This window comes from Pavona decussata, unplaced genomic scaffold (genome assembly GCF_977016875.1).
Source record: "Pavona decussata unplaced genomic scaffold, jaPavDecu1.1 SCAFFOLD_468, whole genome shotgun sequence".
Lineage (NCBI taxonomy): Eukaryota > Metazoa > Cnidaria > Anthozoa > Scleractinia > Agariciidae > Pavona > Pavona decussata.
The window spans coordinates 2,584,973-2,606,594 of record NW_028145806.1 but is presented as its reverse complement, the minus strand read 5'-3'; the positions used below and the strand labels follow the sequence as shown (position 1 = coordinate 2,606,594).

Here is a 21,622-nt window from a genome sequence, read left to right as displayed (position 1 = left end):
ATACATACATACATACAATGAGAGCTGATGTGGACCTACAGTAAACATAATACTATCTAATTGAAAACACATTTAGTAATAACAATATAACAAAAAAAAAAATAAACAAATAAAAGTACAAATCCAAGAGAGGGTTAAAAGAGCTAATATTCCTTAAATATGTAAAATATATGGAGGTTACCTAAAAATTACTAAAAATATCTAAAATCCCTTAAGGACGGTGCCTACTATTGTTACTGCGCATACGTTCTGCGCATCACGAGATACTCGGGTTTCCTATGGGTGGTGCTTACTAATACAGGAATATTTTTGCGCGGTTTAAAACTATGCGGAAAAAGCAGAACTTATCAAATGCCTTTGGTGTCTCAAAAGAAAATTGGGGGTAACCATGTATTTTTCAGAGAAAATTAAGCTTCAATTTGGGAAAAAATCCCATACATTGCTTTATATTTTGGCGCATTTTAGAGATATTGTTGCTTAATTATCTCTGAAAAATGCGTGGTTACCCCCAATTTTCTTTTTGGATTCCAATAGGCCTTGCTGAGATCTGCTTTTCGCGCATAGTCATTAACCGCACAAAAATACTTCGGTATTAGTAGGCACCGTCCTTAACTTCCCCTGGTTTGAAACAGTTGAACAGAGCTGGGTACAAGGTATTGCGATATCTGCGAATAATAAAGTTAGGCAGAGGGAAATAAATTACGGGTGGGAAAAATAGAAAAAGAGGAGCCCTGCCTTAATTAATCTCTCCACTTTGAATGCCATGGAAAAGGGAATTGTCTCACAATCAATCAACACACCCTAGTCTGAAATGTCAGCTGTCTCCTTCCCGTAACCTACACGGCTGACATTTCAGACTAAACACATCCTTACCCCTGTCATTAACTGTATGTGGAGGATCAAAATGTAGGTAGAGAGACATACCAGCACAAACAATAAACAAAGCTCATGCAGTTAAATTTCAACAGCCAGCAAAGTACCGTGCAATGTGTCCAATGGACAAGAATCCAATCCCATCTGCTTGTTGTTAAGGATGCCAGAATAAGCTCTGGCCTGGAGAGCCAATTGGATCATATGCACACAAGTTGTCTTATCTGAGGTCCGATGCGTGTTGTCCATAGTGTCTGAAGTCCAGTCCGAAGGCCTGTTCAATTTTTCCAGTGGCCACGCAAAACAAGATGGCGGGAACGCACTCTCATTCTGAAGGTAGGGTAACAGAGAGCAGAGTGTTGCTTTTGGTGAATAAGCCTACCTATGAGAAGCGGGCCACCGCTGAGAGGTCAAATTTCGCGGAAATGACCGAGGCCTTTGCGATCGAAATCGGAAGGAGAGAGCACCATGACGATCGATCGAAGCAGATCGAAGCCATGCTGCCGGTGACAACACGAGTGAAGGATGAGAGAACGCGTCAACGGGTTAGCAGAAGTTATTATTCGCAAAGTACCATTTCGTTTCGTTTCGTTTCGTTTCGCAAAGTACCATAAGCTGCGTGGGGTTTTTTAGGAGTGGATGTCAACAGAAACGATAACTCCTTGAAATCGCTTCCAATCGACTTGAAAAACAGACAAGCAACAAACAATACAACAACGAGTCAAGGTAAGTCAATTTTATTGAGAAATCGTTCAAATTTCTACGGTTTTAAACAAAGCCGTTGGTTTCCCATATAAACCTTATATAAATTCAAATGTAACACAATACGCTCGGTACTGATCGCTACCAGTCACGTTTATTTCGTAACATGAGCTTGGGCTGCCTGTGCATGAAAAAGGGAATTGTCTCACAATCAACACACCCTAGTCTGAAATGTCAAAATGTAAGTAGAGAGACATACCAGCACAAATAAAACTTATTTATTTTTGATTGCTTCTGAGAGGGGATTAAGTTAATTTTCTTAAGACGGACGACATTACCAAAACGTTTGGTAGATCACCCTGAGAAGAGATCATCACGGTAAAAATAATTTGTTCAAAGAGCATCACAATTGCCTGATTTCATACCGTGGGGGTCTGGGTATGAGTCTGTGTATTATGGGTTATGGGACTCAACACCCACATAGCCGGAAAGAGCACACCGCACTTTACAACATTTCCAAGTTTGGTGTTAATCAAGCTAATATTAGGAAAGATACAGCCATTCAAAAACTCCAAATTTTACTAAGAAATGTATGGAACGCCGGACGTGTGTCCGGCGTTCCATACATTTCTTAGTAAATTTTTAAGTTTTTGAATGGCTGTATCTCGCCTAATATTAGCTTGATTGACACCAAACTTGAGGATGTTGTAAAGTTCGATGTGCTCTTTCCGGCTATGTGGGTGTTGAGTCCCATAACCCATAATACACAGACTCGTACCCAGACCCCCACGGTATGAAATCAGGCAATGCATTGATACTGTTGCCATTGACCTCGTTCCCATGGTGAGGTATCGGTGCAAGGAGGAAAGTAGGGATCTTTCGAACAGCGGCTGGAAATTTTGACAGAGGTGGAAAGACGGTTTTTCAGTGCTGGTGAGTAGACTTTCAGCTTATAATAATGTCTCGCTCACAAACACGCGCTTTCGGTTTTCTAATGTCACCTGAAATTGAAGGCAAGTTTGAGGAAAGAGCTGAGCAAACTGCCTCGCGAGGCGATAATTTAGCTCAACTGTTTCATCATGTGTGCGGTGTCGTTTTCGTGAGTTTTGCGCCTTGCGAGGCCGTGTGGAAAATATCTATCATGTTTGATATTTGAGATTTCGCCTCGTGAGGCGAAATTATCACGAAAACTCAACCGCACACTTGAGGAAACAGGTGAGCTGATTGCCTTGCTTGTTCTCGCGAGGCAGTGTGCTCAGCTCTTTCCTCAAGTGTGCGGCAGGCTGTATACTTTTGAAACGAAACGCTTTGCAAACTTGCTTACTTTATCAGAAAGTCCTACATTTTCAAGTGTTGGCTAATTTACGTGAAAACGCTGTTATTGCAGTATCACAAATTCGAAGGTTTTATGGTTGAAGTTCGCATAACCAATCTATGCCATGAATGACAACAACAACAACAACAACAATTTATTTAGGTATTTCCATATCTATACATGGCATTACCTTATAAAAACTAGAGAATTATATAATTGTGTAAACCGCTAATACAGTTTCATAAGCTATATAACTTCTTATATCTAGAGTTCATGATTTCATAGACAAGAGCACAAACTGATCTACAAATAAATGGGTCAATACTATCAAAGAGGAACAAAATTTTTGAATTAATATCTAGTTGTTCAAAAAATTGCTATTTTCTAGTTATTTCATCAAAAATTTTGATTCGAAAACTATCATAAAATGTGCAAAAGAATAAAGCGTGGGACTCGTTTTCAACATCATTAGCTTGGCAAAAAGTGCAAATTCTTAAATTTTCAGGAGTCTTGGGGACAGTATATCTTCCAGTTTCAATATAAAGTTGATGGTTTCCTAAGCGAAATTTATTTACAGCGGTTCTATGGAGAGGATTTATGATAGCATCTAAAAATACAGATTGTTTAGTGTCAGTTTTAAAAAAGTGGTGAAAGCTCAATTTTCTGTTTAAGTTAAGAAGTGAGAGTTGATGGTTAATTAATGCTTTGCGTATATTTTGATTGACGTGATTTATACAGGGCTTCTGATATTTCGCACGGTCGCGGAGCCGCGAAATTGAATCCCGCGAAATTCACAAAGAAACGTGTAATATCGCGAAATTCATTAAAAATCCTACCAAATACATGTCGTTACAACATATTTGAAACTTATCTTGGCTACTGGGACTGTTTACTTTCCATAAATGCAAATTTATCTTAAAATTTCGTAACTGCGACGAGTAAACATAACGTACCATACCTACCAGGCGTTCTTAGATTAATGTTGCGAAAAACTAGGCACAAGAAATGAGAAGACTTTTCGGTGACACTATACGGAGTGGGAAAGGAAACTGCTGTCTGTAGTAATGCAGGCACGTGTTTAATCGTACGTGCAGGACACGATCGAAGACACAACAATGTTTTGACTTCACCAATGGATTTGAACCTTCAATCACGACCAATCTTGCCTTGTAAACTGCAAAGCAACACAAGAGACCAAGGAGAGAAAAGAAATTTATTGCGTTGCTGTGTTCGCCTCTCAATTGCAGCTGAAAAAGGAGGATAACCGGCTGGGCGTTTCGAACAAGCTTATGTTTTTCTTGTAGCTCGAAACAAGTACAATTGCCTTGAGAACTGTGTTGGATGAACTTGTGTTTTCTTTCTTGCCTTGAATTTGACATCCTTCCAATATATCTTTTTTTTCTGGAATCTTTCTTCTTGGCTTTCTTCTTTGTTTTTCGGCGAAATTTGCCTCAAAAATTCCTGCAAAATCGGCTGTTTTCTGTGCGAGTTTGTCTCCAAAAATCCTGCGAAATTTGACTTTTTTCCCCGCGAATTATCAGAAGCCCTGTTTATAAGCGCTTTACAGTTATTGTTATTTAAAACCATGGAATTGGAATTATGCTCTTTGAAGAGCACTTTCATTTTTTGTGACAAACCTGCCTGGTTTTTGTCAGCCAGTTCGTTAGAAATCTGTAAACATTGTTTTGCAATGTTATTTTCTGGTAGAGTTTGTAAATGTATTTAGAATTTAAGAATCGAAGTGTCAATATTCAATTTCAAAGATAATCTTCCTAGTTCATTTCTAACTGCAACATTTGGGCATCGTTTATTTACTCCTAGGTATTGCTGACAAAGAAAAATATGCGTTTTTTCAATGACATCCTTTTCCCAAGTACTGAAATCATCTTTATCATAGATTGCCCATTCCTCAGATCCGTAGAGAAGAATTGGCAAAAAGAGTGAATTAAAAAGTTTATTGGTAATATCAAGCGGAACTTTGGAGAAATCTAAATAACGAGAGGTAGCAAAGAAGGATCTTCTTACTTTATCTTTTGAATTAAATTTACTAAATTTAAAGTTTCCATTATTAGAAAAGTTTATTCCAAGGTAAGTGTAATTGTTGACAATATCGATGTTTTGGTTGTTAATCTGAAAGGAATACTTATTAATGATTGATTTTCTAAACTTCTTCTGGAAGATCATTACTTTAGTTTTCTTTGGATTCACAGACAAAAGTCAGTTATTACAATATTCCGAAAGAACGGAGAGAGCATTTTCTAGCCCTCTGGCTGAGTGAGAAATCAAGACTAAATCATCTGCATAAAGAAGGCAGCTTAAACGGGATCCATTTGGTAAAACTATGGGATCTGTGTCTTCTCGGTCAAGTAGAAAAGGAATTTCATTCAGATATAAATTAAACAACATGGGAGAGAGGATAGAACCTTGTCTGACCCCTTTGCAGGGGTCAGACAAGACATTTGAAATTTTTATGGAACATTTGGTTTTAGAGTAAAGATTTTTAATAAGATCATAAAATTTTCCACCAATGTTGTATTGGAGAAGTTTGTAAAAGAGACCGGCATGCCATACTGAATCAAAGGCTTTCTTGAAGTCAACAAAGCAAGTGTACAGTTTCCCTTTGGGAACTTGGTTGACGTATTTGTCAACCAAAGTTCGTAGAGTAAAGATGTGATCTGATGTTCGGTGATCCGGCAGAAAACCTATTTGAGCTTGATGTAAAATGTTTTGATCAAGTAAATGATTTTGTAGTCTCGTATTAAGTACAGAGGTAAATAGTTTTCCTAGACAACTATTTATACATATGCCTCTGTAGTTTACCGGGTCATGTTTATTGCCAGATATGTATATGGGGGTTATTATCCCCTCGCACCAGGATTTAGGGAAGAAGCCACTATGTAGTATCAGATTGAATAACTTGTAGAGGGCAGTATTCAGGAATTGTATTCCAGTTTTTAACATTTCATTACGAATTTTATCAGGTCCAGGGGCCTTTTTGGATTTTAGCAATTTCACCATGTTCTTGATTTCCTCAAGTGAAATGGGGCTATCTAGTACGCCGTGGATATCTTTTGTTTGTTCTAAAGTTGATACATTTGCCCTAAGTGAGATTTCACTTCGGGGAAGTGTGGAAAGATCTGGGTGAGAATGTAATTCTTTAAAGTGTTTAAACAAATTGTCAACAGGGATGTCTGGATTATTCCTCGCGAACGAGGGCTGAAGGCCCGAGCGTAGCGAGGTTAATAAATTTGTCGGGCCGAGCCGGCCCGAGCGGAGCTAAGCTGCGCGAATTCGAGCGAAAAATATATTTATATGGTTCGTTGGAGGTGTCCGCACTGTTGCCTAGCAACAGTGAAAAACAAAGTATGAATGACATCAGACTGTCTGGCGTCGTCTGGAGCAAAATTTGCATACATCGGGAAAGCTTGCGTGCCGGGTCAAATTTCAACTGCAATGTTCATCAATATTCACTGGATACAGAACTATCTCTCCAGAATCTTTTCCCTTTCTTCCAGAAATCTTTTTTTGTGAAAGATTACATTGAAGAAATAACACGTTTTGTGGCCGCAGTAAAATAATTTTCCGGGGGAAATAAATTCATCGAACACGACAGTGCTTCACGCACGTTGTTCGTTTCGTCGCGTCAGAAATAGATTTTCAACCGCAAACTAGCCTGTAGAACCTCGAAAAGACCATGCTCATAAAAATAGTTCCTATGTTCAGAAACCTTTTAATCTCCTCATTTGATGCTACAATACGAGTAAAGAGGTCTTTCCACCCAGCCCCAGCTTCGCGAGGTTTTGCGAGTCACGTATTTCTAGTATGAAGTGACGTTTTGATCATTTCCTTTAAGGGATTTGAGATATGTCCAGAACTTTTGGTTGTCTTTGTTCTGAGTTAAGTCCTCAATCTGAGAATTGAAGAGTTGATTTTTTTGTAATTAATTAGCTTTTTAAAATTTTTACGCGTTGTATGATATTGGTGCCTAAGGTGTGGGTCGAACAGGTTTTTATGCTTTTTGTTCGAAAGCGAATTTAGTTGTTTTCTCAGGGACCTACAATCGTTATCAAACCATTTTTTATGTTTCTTGGGATTCTTTTTCATGTGAGCTCATGTAAGAGAGCGTAGACATGCGTCATTTATGATATCAGTAAATTGCTCAGTTGCCAAATTCACGCCTTCACTATCCTCAGGAAAGGAAGTATTTTCAAACGATGATATACGTGAAACGAATTCTTCTTGTCGTAGGACATCGAGAAAAACTTCACATGCATTCTGATTCCAGACAAATCGTTTTGGAAGACTAGACATATTTACTCGTGGGTGAGAAATATTTTGAGGCGAAGTTTTCGGAGAAATCGTTACCCAACAGGTAAGTTGGGAATGATCTGAGAAGATTGTTGGATCCTTAACCATAAAGTTTTCAATTGAGTTCATCAATTCATGGCTCACAATAAAATAATCAACAGTGCTTATTCCTTTGGGGGAATGGAAAGTTATTTTGCCAAAAGAGTCACCTGTTGTTCTTCCGTTCAGAATTCTCATATCGCATGCTTTGCAAATTTCAAGCAAAGATTTACCATGCTCATTGATCTGGGAATCAAAATTATTTATTCGCCGAGGGGTGGGTAAAAGGGGAAGATTGTCACCAGGGATATGAGTACAGAGATCGACGTCAACAAAATTTAATGGGCAACCAGTCCTGGCATTTAAATCACCTGCCACTATAACAAAGCCTAATAAGCTATATTTTGCAATGTCGTTTTGCAGCTCCTGAAAAATGTCAGGGTTGAAATAGGGAGAGTCTCTGGGGGGGATATAAATTGCACAAAAAAATAGATCATGATCTAAGTTGAAGAACATTTTGTCAAATTTTGACCAGATAACATTTGAATTGGAGGCGATTAATGTGATGCCTTGCTTGAGTGCAGTTTTAAATCCGAGGGCAATACCACCCGATGATCTACCATTTTTCTTTTTGTTATGCTTAGTGCTAGGGATGGTAAGTAATTCAAAACCAGGGATACAAAAATTGTCTGTTCTCCACGTTTCCGTCAAGACAATGACGTCACAGTGTTTAAAAGAGATCAAAAAATCATCACTGGATAATTTGTCCCCCAAAAAGAAATTTTTGAACAAGCCTTTTACGTTCCAGCTAGAAAAAGACAGAAGAGCAGACCTAAAATGTGACATAACCTTTTCAATTGCTTAGCTGGTAAGCAGTAAAGCAACTCATTAAAGTTAATGGACGAAAAACAAAACAAGACATTGGAAAGGATATAGATCGTCATTTAGGAGTGACGCATGAATTCATAGAGTTTCAGAAGTTCCAGCACAGTGTTTATGCTTAAGGATTGCTGTGGAGTCGTATTTGGAATTGCTTGAGAAACAGGAGGAGGCATTTTGGCCACTGCAGAGTATGGAATCTGCCTTTGATGGGCTTGAAAACTGGGTTGCGCATACGGATGGTCTGGAGGTGGAGGTGATACAAAGGCTCTGTTCGAAGGACTGGCCATGTGGTTTCCCAAAACTTGGAGTTAGGTGGAGATTGTGCGTGCAAAAGGTGTCTGCCAGAAGGACCATTCGTCTGTCTTGATTTTGTTCTGTTAAAAGCAACATCCTTTAGGTTGTAACCAGTGCTCCGATTTTGCCTCTTTTCAAGTGTTTGTTATCGTGAAGATAATCCACTGGTATGTTATCATTCGGCACAATGTGGACATTAGGAAATTGTGCGCACAGAGAGTTGAGTATAGTGTTAAACTCTGATTTATAGACATCGAAGTCGTCAGCACGCTTGAGTAGAGAAGAAATCAGAATTTTCGACAACGGGTATTTTTGTGATGCAATTTCAAGGATGTGTTGAAAATTGGCCTGACAGGCCCTGAGAGAAGCGCTTTCTATATCGTTTGTACCAACATGAATTATGATGTGGCTAGGTTGGCCAATAGAGGACTCAGCGAGTGTTTTAATAACTGAAGGAATTGTAGGACAAAATAATCGGCGGGTTTCTTGGTTTGAGGTAAATTTGGCAGTGTCAATGTACTTTCCGTTTGAATCAGTAAGTAGAATTATTCCATCAGCTATGTTAGCTGGCGACTCAGTTTCTGCTTGTCTGACAGGTCGAGTTTTGTTATCAGTTGTAGGGTTGCCTGTACGTGGGGGTGTTGTTTTCCTTTCATCAAGGGTGGCAGACGTTGTATTTTAGACGTGAGGGTTTTCCTGAAGAACAGAAAAACTGTTTGAGTCAGGAACGTCGGCAGGAAAAGTAAATCCCACATTGGCTTCCGCTTGGTCTGGAACATGTCGATCAACTTGCTCTTGGGTTTTGTTTGACAAGGATTTATCGACGCTGTGTTTAACTACATTCAATTTTCCTTTGAGATTTTTCATTTCAGTTTTTAACTTGTTGTTTTCTGTTTTGAGGTCTTCATTTTGTAGCTCTAACTCTGTGACTCGTGCAGACGGGGCTTGATAATTGGCTTTAGACGAGTTTTCAAACTGCGCAATTTTATCCTGTAGGTCAGAAATTCTGTCTTCTAGCAGGTCTTCATTAGATTGCGACTTCAGAACTGTGTTGATTTCTGTTATTTGACCTTCGAGGTTTGACACAACTGATTTTAGTTCAGCTATGGTGGCACTTTTCCTTGCGGAGAAACCACGTATAGAGTCCAAGGAATTCCGGCGTTTCCTGGTGAGTGGTGTTGCAACAAAAGCAGGGCAGGCTGGTGATGTAGTTTTGTGTTCTGTATTTTCATCCTCCTGCAATGTAGTTTCGTGTTGTGGGTCTTCATCCTTCTGAATAGATAGATCTTCATGCGTTGCATTTGCCTTTTCCATCTTTTTAGCCCCCTTTATCTTGCTTTTCTTGCATGGCAGGGTGCCAAGAGCTTCATGAAGGTTTTCTAGCAGGGCTTGATTATAGCCGGCAACCTGATTCGGTTGATCAGTTAGATCCTTGAGAATGGGAAATTCCTTTTTCCGCCTAAAGCTGGTATGCGCAGCCTTGAAACATAATTACTCCAGATTTTAAGTATATATGGATAGTGATCAAAAGTTTGGTATCGTCGGTGGCATAGGACGTGTCCTGGGTTTGGGAAACCATGTTGTAAATCTTGATTTCGATCTCCTGGAAGGTAAAGCCATCGTAGCCAGGTCCATCAATCCACTCGACAAGGTATTCATCGTTGTCCTTTAGAGTTTCGTAGTAACGGAATTGAAAAGACTTGATCCAATGAAGGATTCGCTCCTTAGATGTGACGAACGCTGCACATCGTGCTTGGGCACGGTAAATTTCTAAATCGATTTCTTCAAATTTTAGCTTGCTTTGCTTATTTGTTCGATCTTTGAATGAACCTAGAGCATACTTGTTTTGTATCTCATCCATAGAGCTGCTCAACTGCTCAGAGCGAGCAAATCGAGCAAAGAAAACGGGAAATTAGTAGACGGAGACGCGTGGAGCACGTCCACACGCTGCCATCACGTTACATCACTACACATACACGACTTTCGTAATGGCGGATGATGCTCTGGACTGTTTGCACAAAAACGAGGTCAGTGAGACCTTGACTTGCTCGCCTAAAACAAAACAAGGTCAGAAGGTTCGATATTGCTGTGTTGAGGCGTAATATTACCTCAATTTAGGTCAATTACTGCCAATAATTTCGAGACAAAAATGCCAACACACTGTTGTGTCCCAGGATGCTAAAGAGTGGCTACCAAAATGCGGATGGAACGAAAAGGTAATTCTTTAAATTTCCTATCGATGACCTTCACATGAAGAAGAAGAAGAAGTGGCTTCACGTGATTAGAAGGGATGAAGGAAAACATCTGGTTTTCCCAACTGGGACACATTCATGGCTATTTACAAAATAATATATTGATCTGGGAGATAGGGGACAGAATATCTCCTACTAGCACTCCTTAAATGTAGACATCTCAGCTGATTTCAGTATGGATGAGACGGAGGAGCTACTAACTAAAAGAGGGAGTGCTAGGTCTTTGAATCGGAAGAATGAATTTTAAACGGTCATGTATAGACGGGTTTCAATAAAGTTTGAAGTAGGCAGCCAGTTTGAGAAGAGTAGGGGATGGTATTGACAAGGGGCCACAAGGCCCCTCTTGCTAGGGGGGTCTATGTGCATGCCCCCCCCCCCCCCCCAGAAAAATTTAAAATCTGGAAGCTCTGAAACACTATTTCCAGCATTCTGGGCATCAAATTGAGTAGAAATAGAATTTCGATTTTTTTTGTTTATTTTTACAATCATACTGATATGTTTGATAAGCTGAAAATAGCCTTTTGGATACATTTCCTCGAATTTCAAGGCCACAGTCAATGAAAAGAATGAAGTTGAACAAAATCATCCTAAATAGCATCAAAATGACAAGATACTATGATTGAAATGTGGCAATTAAAATTTCTTTTACAACTGATCATGAGTTTCACAGACTGAGAAACTGTGATCAAACATCAATGTACGAATCTTCTTCACTCTCTATGGCAGCTGTGAACGGCTAAATTGTTTCCGCATTACAAAACGCAAACAGAAGTTCGTTGTTCGAGGTAGCTCCAAAATGGTATTAACTAAACTCCTTAGGTACCACGGAAAGGATTTTGCTGACTAAACTCGATGGATGTCAATGGAAAGAAAAACGGAAAATTCCAGACTTGTCAAGGCACCGGGCAGGCGTCATGAAACGTGATAAGATCAGATATTTTTAAGTCTGAGTTTTTGATCAAACTTTAGTTTTAAAAAAGAAAAAATGCTTTGGACCTTGAGAGTTTTTTGTTTTCATTCAAGTGAATATGGTTTTCATTTTAGAAAATGCAGGTTTCATTTAAATTTCGATTTACCAGCACCATGACATATCATGAAAATGATAAACAAAATGATGGTAATTACATTACGTACATTTGCAGTTTTCCACGCAAGGCAATTGTGAAAAGTTTAGAAGTGGCTGAAAAATTGGCTGAAATAAACTGTGTACATTATCTAAAGCACAACAGAAAAACGGTGCGTTTGACGAAAACAAATTTTGATTGTGATTACAAGCCCATCAAAATAAATTGTAATTTTGTTTGAAAGGACCGTTCTTTCATTACTTCAATTTAGGCAGAAAGTAGCCGACGTCTCTGATCGAAGTAGCTGACACTGTTCGTCAGGCGTCGGTGCTTATTGAACCCCCTGTGTAGACTTAGGCATGGGTTTCACAGAGATGACTTAGCTCACTTATGCAATAGATAGGAATGTATCCATTTCATCGAGAGATTTATTCAATAAAGACGAACATTCTCGCTAGAGAATGACAAGAACATGTACAAAGTACAGCGTGGTACAAACAACTCTCACCAGGCCCCTATCGGGCTACTCATATCTAGTGTCCAGGTCCCTATTTTATTGTAGCATTCTGCTCTATCTCCCCCCAAGTCTTTAGTGTTCCTCATGCTTGCGTGTGGGGGATGGTGAAGACTGATAAAATCACAAATGTTAATTTGAAATAAAAGAACAAAACTAAATAGAAAAAGAGTGTCACTTGACTGTCGCATAGTTTTGGTGATGAAGTCATTTTTCCAAGAGTCCTTTTGAGTTAAAGTCCTGTGGCCGCCGCAGGGCTAAGGGAGGTTTCTTCAGCCGTTCTGGGGGTTTTGGCGGGCTCAAAGGCGCCGATGGATCTGCTGGAGGGCTGGACGGTGTGTCGTGTGTACTTGGAAGTGCTGGTGCCAATGGGTTCCCAGTAGCGGGGGGGGGGGGGGGGAAGCAGTGTCTGATCTCTGATCTAGGATTTCCATCGCGGGGGACAATGTGTCCCGGTCAACAATTTTCAGGGGGACATTTCAGTTTTTTAAGGGACACTAAATTTTTATTCTATTTAATATGAAAAACAAACCTCGGTATAGCATCACTTTCATACAGTATTGTTTTCAATAAATGTACAACTTCTGTTTATAGAGAAGAGTAACTTTATTCATTAACAAATGTATCTCGGCCATTTCGATCTCTTGAAGAGCATTTCGGTGGTCTTGACTTTCAAATATGGCAAACCAGTGTTAAAGTCCTATAGTTTATGCAACCACTGGTTCAAGAAAGGATTGGATTTACCTGATTGTTGGCGACACCATCAGAACATACTCTTCGGTGGATCGTACTTCAACCATTTGTATTTTTCAAGCCAGGTATCTTGAAAGTTTCGCTTTGCAACTTAAGCTTTTGATTCACTTGCCTGATCTTTTCCAGGCTCAGCTTCATCGGTTTCTGCGTTTTCAACATTGTTTTCTGGTTGACCTTGGCCAAAAAATGCTGAAATCTTTCTTTGTTTTGACACGACCTCGTTCAGCTTGATCAGTCACCATCTCACAAGCACATGGGTTTCAATGAATAAAACTCCCTATAGCAATTACTTATACTAGTTCCCAGGGACCTGGAGTATGAACGGCCATTATGTTCATGTCAGACTGGACTAGTATTCTCCGCATTTGGGTTCTGGTTCTTACATATTCTCCCCAAATTTTAAATGGGATATTGCTTTCAAAAGATTTTGAACAAGGAGAAATCACAGATTCCTTGCATCTACAAAATTTGAAGTGCGCCAAAATGACCCAGGCAACGAATTTGAAGGGGACATTTTTGCTCAGACTGCGCCAATCCCACAATGGCATGCTCTAGATCAGACACTGGGGAAGGTGTTAGGTTGCTAGGTGGCAGCTGTGGTATACATGGCTTTGGGCTGGTGTGATCTGGTGTCATCGCTGCTGGGGTTAGACCAGTTAGTGGCTTCGCAGGGGATGGTTGCGGTGGGAGCTCTGCTTGTGGTGGATTGGAGTTGGTTTGCTTGAGCGGGCTGTGTGGCAGCATGGCAAGGTGTCGCAGGTCATTGTCGATGGTGAGACAAGGTGGTGTGGTCTGTACTGGAAGGTATTTCCTCAAGAACTTGTGGTTGGGGGGGTGCTCATCCTTCCAGAGCCGTCAATGCGGATAACCTACTGGTCGAGTTCTGCTCTATGCAATGTGTCAACTTCTACAGTGAGCAGGATCTTCATAACATGGGTCAACTTTGTGTACTTTAAAAAGAACACATGAATATTTGGTGAAGGAGAGAAGTGGTTGATAGAACAATGCTCGAAGCATTCAAACGCAAATACAAGTCTACTAGAGTAATTACTGATTGTACCAAAATGAGATGTGAAATGCCCAGTAGGAACTCTTCAGTAATCTGCTAGATTATCATTACAAATAACCCTGTATTTGCATGTGAAACACAAGGAGAATTTGAAATTGCCTGCTATGGCAACGATAGAATTTAATTTCTTTGTCATTGTTGTTGGAAAATGAACTTTAAATATGATTTTTATACTTAATTCTTTGAATAGCCATTGTCTTTGAGTAACATGAATACTGCCTGATGGTTACTACTTGATCAAATTTGCTGGTCAAAAAAAAGGGAAGTGATCACTAATGATGAATGTCTTGATGTTCAAGAAAATTCTCCCAACTAGTACATGTACAAAGAAATATATTGAGAATGATGAGGAAAATATTCATGGGGATATTGCAGCTTAAAGATTGAAATCAAACAGTTGAACTTTTACAGAAAACCTAGCATTCATGACTGTTGTTCACTTGACAACTCCCAAGAAAAAGTTTTGCAGATGCAAATTTAATAAAATGATTAAAGTAGTAAGAGACTAGTTCTTGGTGAAGTTCAGCCCAGAAATCAGGGTTGAAGGGGAATCTTTGTACATAAAGGCCTCTAGTGGTGTGTACAATAAAATCACCCCATCTTGCCTCTGTCACTGCCATTTGACCCTGCACTTGGGCACAGTAAGTTTGTTCTTCATTGCTTGCATTCAGTGTCACTTATCTTCTCCATAAAAAGATTTTAATCTATGCAGCTCGCCCAAGTAAGGAAACACCACGAATATTGTTTTCCATAAGAATTACTGCATTTGAAGAACCATTTACATTAATAGAGCAAGCCGTCTTCGATTACATATCACTAAGCGATGCAATGCAAGAGGCCTTTCTGACCTCGCTTTTATGCAGCTAGAGCCAGGCTCCGTGTTTATTCCGCCATTATGAAATAAGGAGCTTAAGCACAGACATTCGTGAGCCACAGACGGCAACCCGGAAGTTGAATGTTTCCCTTTTTGGCATGGTTTTTCTCATTTGCCACGACCAGGAAAAGCTCTTGTTGATGACTGTGGCTTGGCATTACAAAGGCAATGACATGAAAATGCTCCAAGAAGGTAAAAATTTAGATTTCCGGTTGCCGTCCGTGGCTCAAAAAACGTCTGTGCTTAAATTCCCTAATATTTCATCTGTGGAGGCATTCAGGTGTGTGACATCCTGTTTCATATATGGACATTTTACCTCGGTAATGCCAAAGTGGTCAGTGCAGCCAAAATCTACAACTCTTGCATCAGGAGTGGCTCAAATAATTGGACTAGCTTTTGAAGCCACAAATCCAGTCAGCTTGCTTCCTTGTGTTTTTCTCAAAATCACTGATTTTATCTTCCTGTAGCTGTAAAACCTGTAGCAGCCTCCTCTCATCTTCAGACTAATTGTCAGGAACTATCATTTCCTCAATACTCCTTAAAGGAAACCGTCAATAGTTAAGGGGTTGATTATTTATCTCATCAAGTCTTGGTACATAGTCAATGGATGCAGAGGTCTCAAAATTTGATTTAGAATGGGCAACTTGGTTGGATACATGTAGAAATTTGACATTTTTCAAATCTTCTCTTAATATTTCGTGGCATTTACATGAATAGACTATCCACAAGCAATTTGGGAGAGACCCATATTGGGGTCAATTTTGTACAGTGCATTCTTAAATTCACGCTCATTGATTCATTGTGATTTGTATTCCTCCTGGCATTATACAAAAGGGATTTAATGCCAGACCGTGCCCTGGATTCATCAGCCTTTGTTTTGTTTACTTCAATTTCCTTAACTAGTTCCAGTGTAATATGTTTCCCTCCACCTTTCTTGTTCCATTGCTGTAACTGAGATGTGCACACAGTTAAAGGGTTGTTTATCTTGTTCCTCACACAAATCTCTAGTTGTAGAAGTACAGTTATACAAAGGAAACTGGCACATCTGAAACATCAATGCCAGCACATGGTTACAGAATCCCATTCTTCCTGCTTCACCGGAACAACAAGCACTCTTAACCTCTCCAGTCAAAATACGCAAGGCAATTTTCAGATTGTGGGGTGAGTCACTCTTTTTATAAAACTATTAAAACAGGGTCAAGTAATTTGGTCCAGTTTCATCCTATGCAAACTCGAAACGTTAGAGCATATGAAAGTCAAAGAAGCAACCTTGATCTACAGTTTAAACAATTTAACCAGAAATATCACTCACTCGAGCTTGAGCTGCAGTATCAATCCATCTTTTGTTCTATAAATTGACATTTTTATTGGCCTTAGTTCTCTATATACATGTATACTAGCAGTAATCACAGATTATAGGAGTGCATTTAACAACACAAATTTGGCTATGTTGGGCCCTTTCCTGTTTGTTGCAGTAATTCTTGCAGAGAGAGTACCGTATGTGGGAGAAGAGATGGTACAGTGGTCAGAGCACTCAGCTCTCACCAATGTGGCCCAGGTTCGATTCCCGGTCTTGGCGTCATGTTGGTTGAGTTTGTTGTTGGCTCTCATCCCTGCTGCGAGGGTTTTTCTCCAGGTACAATGGTTTTCCCATCCTCTACAAAAACCAAAGCCAGGGTATCCAGGTTTTGGAACAGGCAAAGGATTAAAGATGGAGAAAGCACCTACCACTGGTAAGGCACATCAATTCTGTAATGATTGTTTTCTTCAGTGAACCCCCCCCCCCCCCCCCTTCATTCCGTTGTCTTGGAATTTAGAATTAGGATTCCTAACAAAGAAATCAGATGTGAGTGCATGGAAGCAAAGGATTTGCATAATAATTTTGTGACCATGTGACGATCCGAACTGACCAGGATGCAGCAAGAAAAGCCACTCCTTAACTAATATTTTGAAATTCTTATTTTCAATTCTAATTTAATGAAAGAAACTAAAACAAGAACTTGTTGACACCAAACTGAGAGCAGGAAATTGTAGCAATTGATGAAAAATTTTAGCTTTGTTGAAGGGTTGTTAAACACAGACCGGATTGTGGCCTGTGAACTTTGATTCAAAGTTGTTTACGTAAATTACTGGAGTTCTCACCACTGACTTCTTCTTCTATGCCGTTTGTGTGAAATATACAAAGATTGTTTTCTCTCATTTTGACATTATAATCATCTTTCAATGTTAACTGCAGCTTTAAAATTTGTGTGTAGTGATTGTGCAATGTTGTGAAAAATTAGTAACAAACATCCAAGGCATTTACAGATCAACACATATCTTCCTTGTGAACCAAACAAGTTGAACCAGCTTGGTTTTTGCAACTGCCAAATCAGTCATGAATGATATGTACTGTGAAATGGGTTTCTAATAGGTCACATGCATCCTTGATATCCGAAAAACCGTTGCAAAATCTGTATTCTAAATTAGCTATTTTATTTTTACATGCACATCTTTCTTTGAATTCAAAGAGAAATTTTATAGCCAGTACAGGTGGCTACCTATATCTGTACGGCCAGCAGAATTCTGCCAGTTCCCGGTTCTTTTTTTTTTCTCTTTGACCATTACTGTTGCTGGCTTCTACTTGTTGTGTGAAATGGTGTTATTGTGACTAATAATAGTAATAATTAATAGAAATTAAACCAGTTTATCAACTTCACTCTTTAAAAATAAGATTGCTTTATCTAGCATTAGTAACCGACAAATAATAAATAATATTTTAAGAACAATTTAAATTCTTTAAATTAATGCAAATCTTTTGCTGCTTTGCAGACAGCAGTGAATGCAATTTCTTTGTTGTCAAATGTTACAGTAGTGGCTGTGTATGGATGCAGCCTTGTTGCTTAAATGGTGCCTTTGATGTGGCCAAATGGTGTTACAACTTGGCCATAGTTGTTGCTGAATAAAAATTTGTGTTATTTTTGCAAATGGCATTTTGGGATACAATGAATTTGTTTTATCTACTCAATCAGTTCTTATTGAGACTTTGTCATCTTTCTTGAATTTTAATTATGTGCATTGTACCTTTTTCTTTCCACATTCTGTTGGCACTTTCGAGAAGGCCTTGTGTCATTGGTGTTCTTGGCGATTGGTGTGCAATCTTTGTTCCATTTTGAAAACAGTAGTGCTTCATTCCATGGTTGTAAATTTTTTTTCCATTGTCAGATACATACTGACTATAGTCATCTGTATTTCTAAATTTAATTTTATCAGGTACATAGTAGTTGTGAAAAATCAAGTCACGAGTACGATATTCACTGTATACCACAAGAAGGCACTGGATGACTAATTTATCCCATATGCCACTCATTGAATTTACTTTCCTGTTCGATGTCTGGTTCCAGGAATTCAAAATTGAGGTCAAAACTGGGGTATTCTGGTTCCATGTTATAGTTGTTGACAGTAATTTTTTTCGGAATGAAAATTTTGACCTGTCGCAGGCTCTTCAATCGATCTTTTGGCGGGAAAAAATTTTAGGCCACAAGGAACACTGTGATTTTTTGTGGAATACTTCCTGTTGTTACAGGTTTCTAGCTTTCTGGTTGCCTGTATTCTTTATGGCATGAGATAAATATTATATATATATATGAATTTTCTTTTGCGGGTAACCATACACATGGCAACACTTTGTGGAGCATCAAGGACTTCTTTTCCAGTTTTATTGTAAAGGGGAAGGACTTGTATAAACTTGGTGTGGTGGCCAATGAAAGTTACTGCCCATTTGTGGGACTCTGGTTTGGCTTTCAGGGGCAGTTTCAAATGTCCATTAAATGTATTGCTTGTAAAGATAGAAATGTTTCAGCTTCAAGAGGTTGTTTGACTGGTTTCACTCTACCTTTTACTGTTCTATGTTTTTGGTGAAATTTGCTTATTTTCACAAAAAGGTTCACAACTTTTTTATTTGTCTGTGTAGTTTTTGGTGAACCACTTCATGATGCTTGTCTCTTGCGATGTGTTATTCTGTTGTGGGCGAAGGAAAATACATCTGTACACAATAATGTGTTGTTTGGGAGTGACTGTCTTGTTGTCTTCTGCGATTGTACTACCATTAGAGTACTTCCATTTCTTATGAACTAGAGATTGAAACAAAGGAAGCTAGTTATAAAAAATTAAAACTGGTTGGAAAACAATGAAAATGATTCTGAAATAAATTATAAAATTGAACCACAACATACATGTATACACTACCTGCATATAGCAAATGCCAATTGAGGCAAGAAGTTAAACAGATATGTTTTACTACACAAATTAGGTTGACTAAAAAGAAAAAAAAGAAGAAAAGTGGCATTAGAAAAGTAAATGAATAAGTAAGTAGAAAACAAATAAGTATTACAAGTTACCCAGGTAATTGTGATAGAAGAAATGTACACAAAGGTTATAGACCATATTTAACAACTTTTCACAGTGATCCATCCATTAAACTCATCACCAACAGGTGAGTGTGGGGACGGTGCCTGCAAGGTCTGGGGGAGCCTCAAGCAAGTGCAAAAGGGGGCAAAGGCAGTGGATGAGGGCTGCATCAGTACAATCTTTTAAAAAGCTGCAGCCCAGTTGGGATCTGTTGCTCATTACTTTTTCACTATGAAATCACATCAATGTCTGGATTGACATCTTTAGCAGCAGCACTATTAGTGGGCAATTCCCTCTGCGAGACATCTATGCATGCACCATCTAAGAAACCAAACTGTCTCAACTGGTTATGAAGTTCTTGATTAGTAGGCTGTATTTCTGATACCTGCCTAGAACTGAACAGGTGAGCTGAGTGGAATAACTGAACAGTCTCCTGCCAACCTCTGTCTACAAAGTGTGATATAAAGTAATGATATGCTGGCTGAAGGCAAGCCAATGCTTATGCTTCCCACTGATTGGTGAAGAGCAATGTTTCCATGAACTGTTGCCCCAATAACAGCACTGCAATTAGGAAAGCAATGATTCGTCACTTCCGCCTCTAATTTCCTGATCTCTTCATCAGCTATAAGGGAAAGTGGCCCATCTTCTTCAAAGTCATGACATCAAATGTGATTGCAGGTTCTACTCCTTTAACTGGGCTGATTGCTGTGAACCATTAATGATGGGCTGACGTTTTGTTTCTGTTTCCTCTGGTAGGCCCTCTCCATTGACAAAAGTTGGAATGTCACCAAAACAGTTAAGCACTTGATTAACTGATGGTTTACAGCCACCTCTTTGAAAACCCCTACAACCTATACATGTTCTGAAAGAAGAGATTCCATACTATTATCTTTAATACCGAGGTATATAACAGAAGCTAAAGAAAAAATATGACAAATCTTGAAAAAGAAAAAAAACAAGAAAAATAAGAAAATTTTTTAAATTTTGCAAATGTCAAACTGTTAGCCAAATGGAACAGGTCTTAAACAGAGAATATGAATGTTTTAGTCACTAAACACTGATTGAAAAAGTTTGCCACATGAGAACCTTTCAAAAACAAATTTTGCTAGTTGGATCTCATTCTGACAGATCATATGAATTGTACCATATGCGCAATAAATATTACTGTACCAGTTCAACAAAAACTGTTCACACAAAAGTGGTACATTGAAATGCTTCCAAAAAACTGCTTCAATGAAAACTTTTTCACTATTTACATAGTATAGAAAGTTTTCATCTGGATCTTCCTTGAAGTGGCCTACCAGGTCCAGCCCTTTTTTCTACCATTGGCATCCTTTAGCCTTTTGGGGCCATCTCTTATGGATCGTCAAAAAGGTACTCGTGTAAGTTGTGGTACCTCTCAAAACATGGTGCTGGACAGATGCCCAATCATTGCCGGTGTCAACCAGTTGGATGAACACTTTGCATTTCCTGTGAGTTTCAGTGACCACAGGGTGGTGAAAGAGCATGTGATTGAAGTAAGTGTCTGGCAGTATTTGACTCCTGTCAGAAAACAATTTCCTCCGATTAGTTGTTGCAAGAGTGTATCTTTGAATTGACCAAGAGTGGTATCTGGGTGGCCTGCTTTCTGGTACAGGATGTTTGCATTTAGCACAGCAACCTCAAGCATGACCAAACCGGCTTCTTTTCAAAGGCAAAAATTGCCTGAATTGGACTCTTCCCTTGAATTGTATCAAAGTTTCATCCAAAGATAAATTCTGTGATAGTGAGTATACTGAAGTAAACCTTGGAAACAGAATATTTAGAAATGGTCTTATTTTCTACAGTTTATCCCTATTAGGATCTGCAGGGACTGGTGCATTGTCATTGTTTACAAAATGCATTAGCCTTAGAATTGCAAGGTAGCGATCTCTAGCCATTGTGTTTGCGAATAATGGAGTATTAGTGACTGCATTAGAGGACCAGTACGATTTGAGGTTGTTTTTTTTTTTTAACTAAGCCCATGGCCCATGTGAGACCAAGCTAAGCTTTCAACTCAGGGACACCAAAATTTTGGAGACTGCCTAATAAATCCGCATCAAGTTCACTTTTTTGCCACCCAAGGTGGATGCTCTCACTCACAATCAGTTGGTAAACATGATTGGTGAATAACATGAAATAATCGATGCAAGTGGAATTAGCAGGCATATCAACTTTGATGCCTATGTCTTCATTAAAATCCACCCCTCCTGGAGCTTGAACATGACAAGAGCAATGCAGATTTGAATAATCTTGGTCATTGCCATCCTCAGTACTAT

The 21,622-nt window shown here is 39.0% G+C and overlaps 1 protein-coding gene across 1 annotated transcript; it reads left to right on the top strand.

The window, feature by feature from the left end:
• The first annotated feature begins 2,439 nt into the window (after positions 1-2,439).
• Positions 2,440-16,880, top strand: LOC146450466 (uncharacterized). The gene is made up of 3 exons (XM_085100381.1): positions 2,440-2,505; positions 15,945-16,097; positions 16,412-16,880. Exons 2-3 carry the CDS (start codon positions 16,003-16,005, stop codon positions 16,671-16,673), a joined length of 357 nt encoding a protein of 118 aa, XP_084956507.1. The 5' UTR covers positions 2,440-2,505; positions 15,945-16,002; the 3' UTR covers positions 16,674-16,880.
• Positions 16,881-21,622: the final 4,742 nt, after the last annotated feature.